At 36.5% G+C, this 15,933-nt stretch overlaps 1 protein-coding gene across 6 annotated transcripts in view; it reads right to left on the bottom strand.

The window, feature by feature from the left end:
- LOC101893179 (filamin-C) overlaps positions 1–15,933 on the bottom strand; it is a 154,416-nt gene that overhangs the window by 1,239 nt on the left and 137,244 nt on the right. For 5 of the 6 annotated variants that reach the window (XM_059125787.1, XM_011291857.3, XM_059125786.1 and 2 more), the window contains 4 exons: positions 7,871–8,019; positions 2,513–4,586; positions 959–2,451; positions 713–892 (listed from right to left, as the gene is read on the bottom strand). In XM_059125787.1, coding sequence (XP_058981770.1) covers positions 713–892; positions 959–2,451; positions 2,513–4,586; positions 7,871–8,019 — 3,896 coding nt within the window. Of the gene's footprint in view, positions 1–712; positions 893–958; positions 2,452–2,512; positions 4,587–7,870; positions 8,020–14,246; positions 14,929–15,933 lie in introns of those variants that run through there. The other variant, XM_005177745.4, reaches the window with a different exon arrangement.

Genomic DNA, 15,933 nt, shown 5'->3' with positions numbered 1-15,933 from the left:
GGAAATTTTTTTCTATAGTGAAAAAATTGGGGCTCATTTGGCTGAGAATTTTTTGCTTTAGAAAAAAATTGGAGCTCATTTGGCTTTAGAAACCAAATTGGACCTCAGTTTGCTGAGGATTTTTTTCTATAGAAAAAAACTTGCACCTCAGTATTGGACCTCAGTTTGCAGAGGATTTTTTTTTTCTATAGAAAAAAAAACTTGGACCTCAGTTTGCTAAGAATTTTTTCAATAGAAAAAAATTGGTCCTCATTTATCTGAAGATTTTTTTCTATGCAAAAAAACCTGGTTCTCAGTTGGATGAGGATTTTTTTTATAGAAAAAACTTGGACCTCAGTCGGCTAAGGATTTTTTTCTATAGAAAAAAACCTGGTTCTCAGTTGGCTGAGAATTTTTTTCTATAAAAAAAACTTGGTCCTTAATGGAGATTTTTGTTCTATAGAAAAAAACATGGTCCTCAGTTGACTGAGGATTTTTGTCTATAGAAAAAAACTATTTCTCAGTTGGCTGAGGATTTTTTTATGGAAAAAATTGGTCCTCAATTTCTGAGGATTTTTTTTTCTGTAAAAAAATGGTACTCGGTTTCGAGGAATTTTTCTATAGAAACAGATTTTTCCTTAGTGTCCGAAGAATTATTTTCTGTAAATAAGATTAGGTCCTTAACCGCTGTGGATTTTCTTTTTGCTCCTTCGCTTTTAACATCTTCACTTACCTTGCACAGTATTGTCCTATCCTTTTGCGATTCTCTTTGCATTTCAACACGGAAAGCCCCCTTAGGGCCACGTACACGCACTGTTAGTTGGCCAGCACCAGCACCACGGGTATCGCAAATGAAACGGGATTGGAAAGTTGCCAGAACACCATGTTCAATGCCGGGACCATAGACACGTACCTAGAATTCCAACACAAACGATTTTATTTTCCCCCAATTATTTCTTGCCATATCCAAATATCTTACCTTGCTTGCATCAGGAGCCCCAGCCACTTTAAGAGCAAACGGTGAACCGGGTACATTTTGTCCACCATATTTAATGGTCAGGACATGACGTCCTGGTTCTTGGGGTTTAATATTCAGAGTAAATGTGGCATCACCATGATCGTATAGCTCACAATAGGCCACCTTACGGGGTCCTGCACAATGGGCTGTCAATTCACCGGGACCCGCACGACGAGTATCAATCCATGATTTTATGTCTTTACCCACAATTCCATGACGTAGACCCTCACCGGAACATATAACCTTTGAGGCATCCATTGAAGAACCAACGGCCACAGTTAGAGGACAACCCTTTACCAAACGACCATTCCATTTGACGGATAAGGTAAGGGGTCCCGATGACGACTTCTGTGGTGTATAGGAAGCCATCCAAATGGCTTCATTTGGTCTGGGTTGAGCCAAGCTAACGGGTACTGAGGTGTTGTCCTGATGCACAAGTATTACTTCTGGTCTGCCGGCTGGGGCATCGGTGGCATCGATTGTGAAATGGGCAGCCTCTCCAGCCTGGGCTGCTGCCAAACCCCTGCCCGTTAGAACAACCTTATCGGCTGCCTGTTGTCCAGTGACAAAGGCACTGCGTGGACACTGGACTATGGTTAGGCCGCTCCATGTCAATTCCAAGTCATGTTCCCCAGGTGTCATGTTATCACCGTTTATGTAGAGACGTAATTTACCATCTGGCAACTTGTCCACAGGAATTTCAACACCATCAATGGTACAGTTTAGTTCGCCGGGTCCAGCATTCTCTACATCAAAGACTATGCGAGCCGGTAAAATTAGACGACCCTCATGATCCAACAGAGTACCCCAGCCGCCAACGGGTGCGACCTTACTGGATTCCACACAGGAAATGTGCCATGGAGAACCAGGAAGATTACCCCGATTTGGACAACTGGCACGGATCTCATAACGACCCACCGTCAGAATGGTGTAGGAAATACGCCACTCATTATTTCCCAGCGGCTTGATTTTCGGTTCAATTCGTTCTCCAAATTCATCCGAACGTTCAATTTGGACATTAGGCTGAACGGGACAATATACAATGAAGGAGGCCTCCTTGTTACGATGACAAACCTCCAGACCATTTCCGGCAGCACGTGAATCTGTTCGAGCACCATTTGTTGAGGCTGTAAAGGTGTATGGGGAACTGGGCAACGTCTCCCCGCCATACATCAGTGTCAGCTTGTAGCTGCCCGGCTGAGTGGGTATGAACTCAACGCTATAGATACCCTCGGATTGTTCGTTAATGTGGACGGGAACATTTTGATTCGTAGGTGACACAGCAAAAGCTTCCAATTCTGCCAAACCTGCATTTTCGGTACGCACCGTAAATGCAATGGGACTGTGGAGGGCCATGGGTGCTTTGGGTATGCCCTGTACGGATACTTTGGAGGTGTCAAAGGCTTCGCAGGTGAAAGGACTGCCGGGTAGGGGTTTGGACTGATGGAGTACCTCTGGAAAATGAGAAAACAAATTAACAAAAATGGAAAGGAGAATAAATTTCCCACAACTCACCAATAATACATTGTCCCGGTTTGTTGATAGTAAATTCCGCCTGCAAATGGCCACTCTTGGTTTGATAACATCTCACGGGCAGAGCCTGACCACCGGGACCCGATACCACCACATCAAACTCCCTGGCCGGTCTTTTAATGGTATCAATGGCAAATGAGGTGGTCTTACCTACTCTGGCCTGATACAGGCCAAGGCCACTGACGCTAATCTCCTTGCCAGCACCAGCCGGCAACACATTTATCTCCAACGGCTTCAACGATATCGGTACATCATTAAACAGTATCGTAATCTTGTGGGGAGCTACCCTCGTTGGATGATAGACAATTTCATAGACACCATTCTTCGTGGGGCCTCGTATGGTATGAGGAACCTCGGTAGCACCACATTTTACATAGGCCGACAAATCACCCTGACCAGCCTCGTTCAGCGACACCGAAATGCTGGCCGGACGATGGCACAATGCCTCGCCAACTTCGGTAATTTTCACCAGTGATGGATCGAAAACGGTCAGCGTTCGGGTGCCAACATGTTGTCGTGTTTCACGATCAATAAATCGTATCAAATAGTTACCTGTCATGTGGGTACGGAACTCGGCGGTCTGTCTGTTGATGGTGTAGGGAACTGGTTTGTGATCGGGTCCCATGATCTCCGCTATTTGATCATCCGAAGGGAAATCGATCATGGCCAAACTACCAATTTGTATGGTCTGAGCTGTCTGCTGGATATCTACCTGGAAGGGGCTACCATCAACAGGCATTTCATTAAATGTGATGTTCACATAGTGGGGTTCTGTGGACTGCGGCACAAAGGTGACATCATAGAGGCCACGAGCACATGCCACAACCTCAGCCTTTACGGTACTGGTATCTGTGGAAACCACCAGTTCCAAAGTACCCTCTCCTGCACCGGCTGCATCAACACTGAATGTCACCGGTATGCCCAATGCAGCCGGGCCATACTGCTGTTCCAGGCCACTGATGGTCACCCGCGAAACATCAAACACGTTGCAAGAAAATGGCGAACCATTGATATGTTGATCAGATGCAGTAACGCTGATCAAATGCCTTCCCACCACATTTGGGCGGAATGTGGCCGAGTAGGAGTCACCACCTTGATGCTGCACATGGGCCGGCACATTATCTCCCGAGGGCGAGGTGACAAATACCTGTGGTTCCACACCCTCGAAACCATCCAAATCGAATGTGTTATCCACCCTAATGGCGGCCTGCTTCAATGCCTCTCCCGTCGCAATTGCCCTTGGCAGACTAATGGGCGCGGAGCCAATGTGACAAGTAAATGGTGAGCCGGGCACTGGGTGACCATTAAAACGCACCGACAAACTGTGGGCTGCTGCCTCTGTGGGCTTAAAGTTCACCTTAAAACGGGCATTTCCCTCCGATTGTACAAAGTTCGGTACATTTTTACCATTCACCGCCACAATGATTTCCAAATTGCCAGCTCCTGCTTGGCTGGCATTAATGCCGAAACTCACACTTTTACCCACAACTCCGGGCCGAATGTCTGTGACCACCACCTTTTCGGCGGAATAGGCTTTCAACAAAAATGGACTACCTTCGACATGGCCACCACCTGGTAGCCGCACCTCCACAGAATGATCACCCACCTCAACCGGTTCAAATTTCACATTATATCCCACATGTATGGGATCGATGAGAACCGGTACACTACGACGAGCTGGACCCAATACCTCAACGGTTGGTTTAGTATCCGATTCCACAACGAACTCAAACATACGACCCACACTAACTTTATCCATTGTTTCGGGTGATTGTATGCGGGCAGCTGCCGATACGCGGCAGGTAAATGGCGAACCGGGTACATCTTGCGAATTGAAACGTAGTTCGACAGTGTGATTTTGTGCTTCGCGCGGTGTGAAACTAATTGCATAGGTATGTTGTCCTTGAGCCTGTGCAGATGTTGGTACACGACCGCCATTGACGGTGACCTCCAGGTTACCGGGACCGGCCTGTGAGGTCTCCACTAGGAATGTAACTGGTTTTCCAACTGTCCCATTGCTAACATTTTTCACTTTGATGGCATTGACGTCATAAACCTGGGGGCGGGGGAGAAGAGGATAAATTAAAGACGGGTCAATAACAAACACATCCTATGCATTAAAAGACAATAATGAAGATAAGCTTTAAATTATAAAAGAAGTGTTTTTTTAGTATCTGCCAAAATTCAAGACCTGGGAAGGGGGATAAATTCGGAGAGGGTATCATCTGAGTTTATGTAAAAATGATTTTAGATGGATGAGACTAAAGACAAAAATATTCTTCATCAAATAAGCAAGTTATTAAAAAAACAATCCAGAAATGTTCAAAAGCTTATATCTTTTAACCCAATTTCTCTACAAGTCTCGGAATAAGCTATACATCTACGCATAATTGAAGCACATTTATATGGTGGTTATACATGAATTTAACATCTTCCGCAAGGAAAGAAAATACCTTCAAGTACCCTAATGCCAAGTCTCAATTTGGAAATTTGGTTGGAAATTGTGGCAGAAACTTCAAAAATACCAAAAGCCGGGAAGTACCGTTATATGGTTGCTATGCCAATTCGTTGGCCTTAATCGAAAATTTTTCGCAATGTGAAAACAGACCTTTCATTAACCCCAAATATCAAGTTTCTGCTGAGTTGGCTTGGAAATTGTGGCAGAAACGTAAAAAATACCGAAAATCGGGAGGTGCCGTTATATGACGGCTATACCAATTCTTGGACCTTAATCGGACATTTTTCGCAAGGTGAAAACAGACACCAGTTTTTTTATTTTTAGCCGATTGAACCCAAATTTTCAGGTTTCAGCTAATTTAGTCAAAAATGTTTGCAGAATCCTTCAAAATACCGAAAATCGGGAGGTATCGGTATATGGTGGCTATACCTAAACGGGGACAAATACAGCCCATTTTCAATACAAATTTCCAAATTGCCAAATTTCAAAGCACTTGATTAAATAATGTGGGTTCTGTCATAATATTAACAGTCAGATGGACGGAAATTGCGAAAGAGCCTTATAATTTTATTCTGATTAGGAATTTATATATTTTTCGGATCTCTGGCGAATATTTCGAGGTGTTGCCAAATTTAATGTACTCGTCATTGTAGGGTGGAGAAAATAACAAGTAAATGAGAACCGAAGCCGAACTTTTAATACCCTCAGCATTTGGAAGGAACTTAAAAAATATAAAAAAATGTCGTCGAAAAATACCATTTAAATGAAAACCGTTATATGGCGGCTACACGAAGACGAGGACCTGCATTTGTATTTTTTTGTCATGGGCTGTAGTACCCACTGGGACCTTAAATACGAAATTTAAAACGATTCCGTGGAATAATGTCGTTAATATCATTAAAAATCCGAGGAAGGTACCGCTGTATGTGAGGTGTACGAAGATATAAACCGACATGACCCTTTTACGAACTTTACCTGTCTACTGGTAAAATACACATGTGTGTAAAATTTTAGCCTTATACATATATCAATTCGTTTGAGAGAGAGAGAGAGAGCGTGATTACAACAGACAGAAAGATGGGACACCGCTAAATCGACTTAGAATTTCACGCTGATCAGGAATATAAATACTTTGAGTATTTCGAGGTGTTACAAACGAAATGACTTTAATATACCCTCCATAGTATGGTGAAGGGTATAAAAATATTGGCGTTTGTGATTTTTGGTAATTATCAGAAAAAAAGTTTTGGTCGATTTCACCCGCCAAATAAATATAAAATAATTTATCCGGATATCATCCAAATAGATAGGGTTTTACTCTGTTTTGATTTAATTTCGAGAACGACCACATAATCAGGCTCTGTGGACTCTCGACAACGAAGCCTTTCAGTTATGTTATATAAATTTTGTGCTCTTTAATGTCATTATGTCGGATGTCATTTATGCTACAAATGTGCACATTTCGAAGGGTATTCTGTTGTAGTTTCAGTGTCTTGCATTTAGGGTACCGTCCGAATTTACCTCCTTTATAAATTAAATAAGTAAAAACACATTAAGTTAGGCCGGGACGAACTTTTAATACCCTCCACATTATAAACCAAAAATATTAATTTCTAGGCAAATCCGCTAAAAAATGTTGCAAGAATTAACTATACACCGAATATTACCGTTATATGGGGGTTATACCAAAACGTGACAAATCCGTGAAAAAAACATCATAAAAATACCTAATATCGGGAGATTCCGTTATATGAGGCTATTCCAAAACGTGGGCCTATACATTCAATGTTTCGTCACACGAGCTAGAACCCATTATGAACTACAAATACCAATTTCTGGGCAAATCCGTGAAAAATTTTGACAAAAATCATGAAAATACCGAACATCGGGAGGTACCGTTATATGAGGCTATTCTAAAACGTGGGCCTATACATTCAATGTTTCGTCACACGAGCTAGAGCCCATTATGAACTACAAATACCAAATTCTGGGCAAATCCGTGGAAAAATGTGGCAAAAATCATAAAAATACCGAATATCGGGAGTTACCGTTATATAAGGGGATACACCAAAATGTGGACCTATACATGCAATGTTTCGCCACACGAGCTAGACAAATCCGTGATTTTTTTTTAGACAAATCCCTGAAAAAAAATTGGCAAAAATCATGAAAATGCCGAATATCGCGACTCACCGTAATTTGGGCTATACCGAAACGTGGACCTATACGTACAATATTTCGTCACACCAGCAAGAAACCATTATGACTACATTTACCAATTTTTAGAAAATTTCGGGACATTAGAAACCATTAGGACTAACAAATACAAATTTTAAACAAATCCGTGAAAAAAATTGGCAAAAATCATGAAAATTCCGAATATCGGGACGTACCGTGGAGTTATACCAAAACGTGGACCTATACGTACAATATTTCGCTACACGAGCTAGAAACCATTATGACTACAATTACCAATTTTTAGACAATATTGGGACATTAGAACCCATTATGACCTACAAAGACAAATCCGTGGAAAAATATGACAAAAAGCATAAAAATACCGAATATTGGGAGGTACCGTTATATGGGGGCCATACCGGACGGACCTATACATAAAATATTTCGCTACACGAGTTAGAAATCATTATTACCTACAAATAACAATTTTTAGACAAATCCGTAGAAAAATGTGGCAAAAATGATTAAAATACCGAATATCGAAAGGTAATCCCTGCTTTCCAAGGTGGAGAGTAAACTAATCAAAAAGTCTGAATTTGGTATTTAAGTTATATAAGCCACAATTAGAAATATTGGAAATTTGCTTCTGACCATTAAAAATATATTTTTAGAATTTCAAAATTTAAAGAAAATACTTTACTCACCTTAGCTGCATATGGACTTCCGGCCGTTGCCATGCCACAGACAGTGACATGGACGCGATGTTCGCCCACAACTCTCGGGACAAATTCTGCCTTGAAGACACCCTCTGCTGACTGATGGACCTGTGCGGGCACAGATTGTCCAGCGGGTCCTGGTGTTGATACATTATTGTTGTTTTTTGTCGTTGTTGTTGTTGATTATATGTGTTATAATTCGGCGTTTTATTTTATAGTTTTTATAATTGTTTATTGTTCATATTTCAGTTAATTTAATTTTAATATTTTAGTTTGCGCGCATTATATGGAAATATTCGTTGTGTTTTTTTGTTAGAAAAAATATTGTTTTTTCGTGAAAGTTTTTTTTTTATGCCAACATACATATGAATGTATGTGTGTTTTGCAGCCCAACATTTTCAAAATTTTGTGTTAAATTTAAATATGTATTAGTATTTAGATAGTAAATGCAGTTGTATGAATGTTTTTAGGGTTTGTTGTTTTGTTTTTGGAAAAAGAAAATTTTGAAAAAATATATGTATATCAATGTTATGGCAATTAAATATAGGAGGTGTGGGTGAACTTGTGGGAGAAATTAGTGTGGTGATTAAAAAAAAAAAAAAAGATTTAAAATATGGGTAAACTCCAATCGAAATCCTTCAACCAATACGAAAGTATCCTATTTATGATGAGGTCGAATGGAAATGACGTTGATGAAAAAATGGGTAAAAAGTGACAGACCGCACGCCCGTACGTACCTAAATATGATTTCAGTGAAATTTTATCAAACTCAAAGAAAATGTACACTAGACTACAGGAATCTTCCTTAACCAGAAAAAAAAAAACCCAAAGAACAGATAACTTCCTTTAAATACACAATATATATATAATCAAATTATGTTTTCGTACAACAAACGATAGCCCTTCAGTATGTCTATTATATTTTTAATGATTTTAATACATAATTATTAAGGAGGGTCATAATCATAACATGTAAAACAGGGTTGTTTCGATAATATTTTCCATAACAGAGATTCAGGAACTCAATGAATGTGTCCAGCAACGCCTTTTAAACAAAACGCCTTTTTGGAATTTTTTAACCGAACTTGTAGTTTAGTCACTCCAATAGATCTCCATATTATCTCTGCCGCTAATTAGCAGCAAATTAAAAAATCATCTCTCATTATTATAGTGAGTGCTTTGGTATGGTTCCATACTGCGATGTTTTTGGCTTGATACGACATGTAGATGGCGTTTTTTCTTCGCCAGCGTCTTTTTATTGAGGATGTCCGGACCTTATTGGATGAACTTTTCAAGTGAATGGGAGGTTTTTATGTATTTTCATTGTGAGATTTTTTGTTTTGAATAGCAGATGAGTGCCTTTGGTGTGGTCCCATTTTGAGATTTTTTTTGCTCGATCCCACAGGTAGATGGCGTTGTTTTTCACCAGTGTTGTTTTATTTTTAATGAGGTATTCAGGTTGTCAGGAAGGTTTTGGATGAACTTACCAAGCCCTCGTGATCATACATTTCAAAGAGAATTATTGATTGGATTAATGCCAAAATTCAAATCCAACTACGTTTTGTCATTTATAGGTGGCGTTTTGCGTATTTTTTTTCAGAAAAACCTTTACTTTTACATCATTTTATTAGATGGTGTTTTTGTATTTTTTTGTGCAGAAAAACCATTTGTTTTATCACCTGCTAAAAGAGGAGGCTCCAAGATGCTTGAACATTTTTTAGTAGATTGATTTTAATTAAGGATCAAAAGATCATGATTGGATTTGATATCATATATAGGTGGCGTTTTGCAACGTGGTGATAATCCTGGATAATTAGGCAAAAATGAACTCTGATATTTCTTTCGATTCTTTCATTACGTTATGCGTCGTTGGCGAAACGTTCAATTAGCGTGTAGATGGAGTTCAGAGTTCTTTTTTGTTATTTCTAGTTATATGGGTGTACATATCTCTTAAGTAGGTCCATTGGTTACAGTTTTCATACATTTTCGATGTGACAAATCTTGAAAAAAGGTTCATACTACCTTCTGATTACTGATATTTTTTCTAAAAACCTTATGTGAAAAAAAGGCTTATTCAGGCATGTCACAGAATGTAAAATCGTTCAAGAGTGAAAACGAAAACGGTTTTAGCTTCTCTAAAAAACGGAAAACGCAAAAATTTTGCGTTTTGATATCACTTTCAAAAAGCAGGGTGAAATTGAAATGTTTAGTGATTTTAACGTAAAAAATAAACAGAAGACACATACATTTTACAGAAAATATTGTATTAACCAAATTCTCTTAGAATGAACATGTTTTTGGAATTTATTTTACAAAAAATCTATTATTTTTCTAATCCATGATGAAAAATAATAAAAAGGACTTGCGAGGAACTGGTGGTGGTGATATCAATCAATATGTTTTCAGTGAACACGAGAACAGTTTAATCAGAATTTGCGGATTGTATAAAAGTGTCGATGGAGTTGGTGGTGCAGTAAGCTTTGCGGATTTTGTAAGTGAATTAGACCTCAGTTGTTCTGAAAAAGAAAACTTTGATTCGTCATCATCTACACATATTCCAAGAACTCGAAAAACAAGTCAATTAGTTTTAAGTGAATCTGAAAACGAAGAGCTTAATTTTTCACCCTAAACTTCAAAGCAGACCACTTCGATTTTAAATAAAAAAGATAGACCAAGATCATGCATTCCAGCTGCTTTTAAAAATGTTTCTACATTGGCAATTGATCCAAGAACACCAACATTGGAAGAAAACCGTTCGCGAACACCTATTCAAAAACGACTTAGAAATAAAAGCTTATCGTGTTCTCCGCCATCTACACCAATAAGACAAGTGTCGGGCAGCCTAACAAAAGCAAAACCCACGCCTGCAGTAAAAAGACCCCGGGCAAGAACTCCCTCAAAGCAAGATCTAAATGCGCTTTTAGTTGAGGAAAATTCTCATTTACAAAACTTGGAAAAAATTTGTAAAATTCTAGAAGATAACAGTAAGGAAATGAAAAAACAAACTGAAAAGTTGGAAAGACTTTGTAACATCCTGGAAAAAAAGTATGTGGAAGAGCAGTTACATAATATTGAAATGCAAAAGAGAATGCGTGAACGGAACGAAATGAAACTCAAAATAGTTGAACTTGAAACTCTTAGATATGCTGTAGAACAGGAAAAAGCAAATACGACTCGTTCTTAACTTTACATTATTTTACACAATGGACTAAAAATGGTGGATCCTTACTCTGCATTTAAGTGAGATAAAGGATCTGATGCGTTCCTCAATGTCCGGCGACGAATTTTTTCAGTAGACCGCTGATTTATTTCTTCATCCATTACAGCAAGTATTGAAGCCCCTGGCATTTTTACTTTTGGTGTTTATATTATAAAAAACAATTTAAACTCTTTTTTTAATTGTCAATAATTTGTTTACGACTTTTTTTGCATGGAGTTACCATATTTTTATTTCAAAAATGTGAAATGATTTTTTTTTTTTCGGTTTAGTCAAAACGTACGAGTGCTGAAGAAGCAAAAGCAAATCGTAACGATTTGGAAAAGGTGAAATAAATCGATTTCGTAAAACTTCTGTGACATGCCTGATTGTTTCGGAAACAAAAGTTTCATATTTGAAAATGCCAAAATACTGAAATATAGTTCTTCATATCGATGCAGAATCTTTCTCGGGTAATTATAGTCCTTGGATATTTTTATTTCTTCAAACGTAGGCATTGAAATGATTGGTAAAGTGAATAAATTTACAAGCTGTTGGCTTTCAAATCCGTTCAATGCAACAAATAGATGGCGTCCTGTGTTAACTTTTATTTCATTATAATGCTGGTTTCTTCTTGTCGTTGGGAGTTGAGATCAATGTGAAGTTTTTTTATATTAATTTTCTGCGCAATATTTGATTCGAATATTTTTCCATTATCGAGTGTAGAGGGCGTTTGTGATGATGTTCCTTAAAAGAGAACTCTAGATGGCAGGACTAACTGGATTCGATCATGAGAATTCTTTGTGTAGAGAATTTTCTTTGGAAAATATAGAAATCTTCGTGGACCTTTGGAAATATTTATATTTCAAATCCCATCATTACAATTCTCGGCGTATGGGTGACGTTTTGCTCTGTATTTTTGAAAACCGATTTTTTAATCCTATATAAGAATCTCTGGCATACAGATGGAGTTCAGCTATTGTGAAATTGAGAAATTCCTTAGTTGTTATTTATAATTCTAAACTATTACAGGCTATGATGTGAGTGTATTATTTTTGAACTGCATTGTTTGATTAAAAGTTTTTTTCCAATTTCAAGTATAGAGGTTGTTTGTGGTGATGTTCCTTACCACTTACTTTTTTTAAATTGCCTGATTGTACTCCATAAACAGTACCATCATGAGAGTTCTCGGCGCATATGTGGCGTTTAAATGCGGAATAAGATATTATTTCTTCGGAATTACATTTAATTCCAATATGAGAGTCCTTGGCATATGGGTGACGTACAATTATTGTGGCATTGATAATTTTAGAAGTTGGTTTTTATGATTACCACAATTACTGGCTAAAATTTTTTAGCTTATGAAATCAATAGCAGCATCATATTTTTTGGGTATTTGGAACACATTTTGTAATTCTACCAATCTGTAAAAGTGTTTTAACATTTATACTACTTGCAATTTTTTCTTATGAAGGGAAATCTTTATGAAGTCCATTAGAATACGATAAAAAATGTATTTGACAAAAAATTGTATGTCCCTTAAAGAGGTTGTGTCATAATCTTTTTCATTTTTAAATTTTATTATTTTTCCATAGGTATCTTCTTTAGAAATCACATATAGGTGGAGCTTTTTCCAACGAGAGGACTTAGTTATGCTGATCTTTGTTCATAACATTTGGAAGATGGAGAGAACATAGAAGCGTCCCAGTAATTTCAAGTAATTGCACATCATGACATTTATTGTTGCTGAGGCTTTAGGATATGAGCTCTTTTGATGCAAATCCACATTTTTTTTCTCACCTATAGATGGCTTTTCAATTATGCACTTTGGTAGTAGAAGTCAAGTAAGTCCAGCATTGAAATACTGATCCTCGGAGCTGATTTTATTTTCAGAATTTTGATTAATTAATTGCACATCATGACATTTATTGTCAGGAAAGAGTATTTTGGGTTCAAATCCACGTGTTGTTTTCTGACGTATAGATGGCGTTTCAAAAAGTAAGAACTGGATACATATGAAGCATTGTTTTAAAATAAGTAACTATATGTTGCCATAAGTACTTCTTCAGTTCATCTGAGGATATTCACCACTTAGTAGTAGTATTTTTATTTTTTTCAAATGAAGGCGTCAATGGTTGAGATTGTATAATAAAAAAATACAGTTTTTCGAAAAAAATATTAATTAATTTTTATCTGCAATAGCTGCTGCTTAGTTCGGGTATGTGACTAACAAAACATCGTTGGAAATAATCGATATTTAAGTTCTTTCAAGAATTATATGAGACCACCGCCCGGAATCCGTAGTAGTTGTCGTCTTTACAAAGGTTTCTAATGATGTATTCATAGATGGCGCTTTTTATGCAGTAGTATTGGCTTCAGGTTATAAGGATCTCACTTATTAAAGTATTTTAATTTTTTTCCAAATGTAGACGTCGATGCTGAGCTTGACGGCGATGAAATCAAAAATATAGTTTTTCGAAATAAATATTAAATAATTTTTATCTGCAATAGCTGCTGCTAAGTTCGGTTTTGTGAAATATTCGATTTTAAGGTTCTTTGCTCGAATTGTATGAGGCCACTGCCCAGAATTGCAGCATTAGCTGGCGTCTTTACAAGGGTTTATAATGACTTATTCACAGATGGAGCTTTTTTATGCAGTATTCTTGGCTTCAGTTTTTTTGAGGATCTCACTATTTAAGGTATTTTATTTTTTCCAAATGAACGCTGCTATGCTGAGATTGACGGCGGTGAAATCAAGAATATAGTTCTTCGAAATAAATATTTCACAACTTTGTCTGCATGAGCTACTGCTAAGTTCGGTTTTGTGAGCAATATTGTTGGAGATAATCGGTCTTGAAGTATGAGTCCATCGCCCGGAATCCTCAGTAGTTGTAGTCTTTACTAAGGTTTATAATGATTTATTTATAGATGGCGCTTTTTATGCAGTAGTTTTAGCTAAATTCATACGAATTTCACAGAAATAGTTTAAAATAACTTTCTAGAAAACATGAACTATTCTATGGGAAAAATCTTTATAGAAAATTCTTAAGAAATACTACAGCGAAATATTCGACCCATTTTCCGTTTGTCTTTCCTCACTTGAGCAATATTTTGAGAAAATTAAAAAATACACATTGCTGTTGATTTTAGGGGGTTTTCTCGAAGAAATATTATTTTTTAATTTTTATTTATTTCGTAAATAAAACCATTAACATTATTTTGTTTATTTTTTTTTTAATATTTATGTGTGTAAATATGTTTAGAGAGGAAGAAATACATAATAAATCGTTATGGCTTTACAATTTCATTGTCTCAGCCATTCGAAAAATTAGTCATTAGTAGGGAAGGGATCTCGGCTACAAGTTATTGTCGATTATTTTTTAATACATATCTTTTAGTTTTCCTTTTTGAGACAAATTATTTTGAACTATAGTTTTTCTTAATAGCAAGAAAATTAGTTAATATTGAAGATATTTCAGTTAAGTAGATGAAGGGAAATATTTCCGCTTTTGATCGTCAATAGTTGTCTTCTTTTCGATTTTAAATTAACTTAAATATTAAACAAAACAGGCAGGTTAATTAACAAAAAAAAATATTAGAAATAAAAAATATGTTCGTATTAGTTAGATAAATATAAAAAAACAATAAAATTATTTGTTTTTTGTATAATATTTTTTCGATTACTCAATCTTCTGGAAGGGCATTTTTTTTGTTTTATGTAGAAGGAAGGGAGGGAGACTTTAAGTGTGTAAGTGGTAGATTTCAGTTGAATTTGTTCTTGTTTTTGTTTTTTGCATGTGTATTTATAGATATATATTTATATGGGTCTAGTACAATAATTTTCGTCGTCCTGAAATGCAAACACACAAAGAGAAAGATGTAAAGAAAAGAAAAATAATAACAATAATTTATAATATATATAAGATAAATATTAACATATATAAGGTGTTTTTACAAAATATAATACAAATGGAAATTTGGACAAGAATTTACAACAAGCGAAGGATGCAATAGAAAGAGACACAGAGTGGAACGGATAGGTTACACACCAAAAAAGGATAATTTAAAAATCAAATAAAGGTTTGGCTTTAATTGTTGAAAAAAAATCTAAACAAAGATTTTGACATTCAAAAAAAAAAAAAAAAAAGGAATACAAAATTTTTCGAACCAAAAAGCGTTAAAACGAAATTATATGGATTTGCTCCAATCTCTAAGTGACACCAAAGAACTCGAGCAAAGAGTTTACAAGTGTTTTTATATCATTTATCCAAGCTTAATATGTCACTATCCTAATTCAGCCTAAACAGTGCTGAATGGCGGAATTTTGTGTTTTTATATCATTTACCCAAGCTTAATATGTCACTTTCCTAATTCAGCCTAAACGGTGCTACTGGTGGAATTTTGAAAATCATTCTCATGTCAATGGCAACAAATTGTTGATGTTCTCGTGGCTTTCTGTGACAGGGGCATTTATGCGAATACTTTGTACAATATGTATGTGATAATTGTATTTAGTGTGAGTTCGCAAAAGCCATCTGGATTCTGTATGTAAAACATTTTTTTTATTATTTTCTAATTTTTGGCCAAATAATTTATGAATATGGTATTTGGGTTAAAAAAAATGTGAAAATCGGAAGCATAATATGAAATTATTGTAGCATGGAATATTTCGAATAATTTACTTCAATTCAATTATAAAATAAATACTGTCAATACTCATTATTTGGAGAAGAAAATAAAGTGGTAATTTTTGCTCTAGCTCGAGTTTTTTAATATCTGCGGCATGTTTCTCTTAAATAAAAACATAAAATTTGAAGATTTCATCAACATAAAGAAGGAACGCCTCAGGACTCAA

This window comes from Musca domestica, unplaced genomic scaffold (assembly GCF_030504385.1).
Source record: "Musca domestica strain aabys unplaced genomic scaffold, Musca_domestica.polishedcontigs.V.1.1 35, whole genome shotgun sequence".
NCBI lineage: Eukaryota > Metazoa > Arthropoda > Insecta > Diptera > Muscidae > Musca > Musca domestica.
The sequence above is the reverse complement of the archived record's forward strand: the minus strand, read 5'-3'. Positions and strand labels throughout refer to the sequence as shown.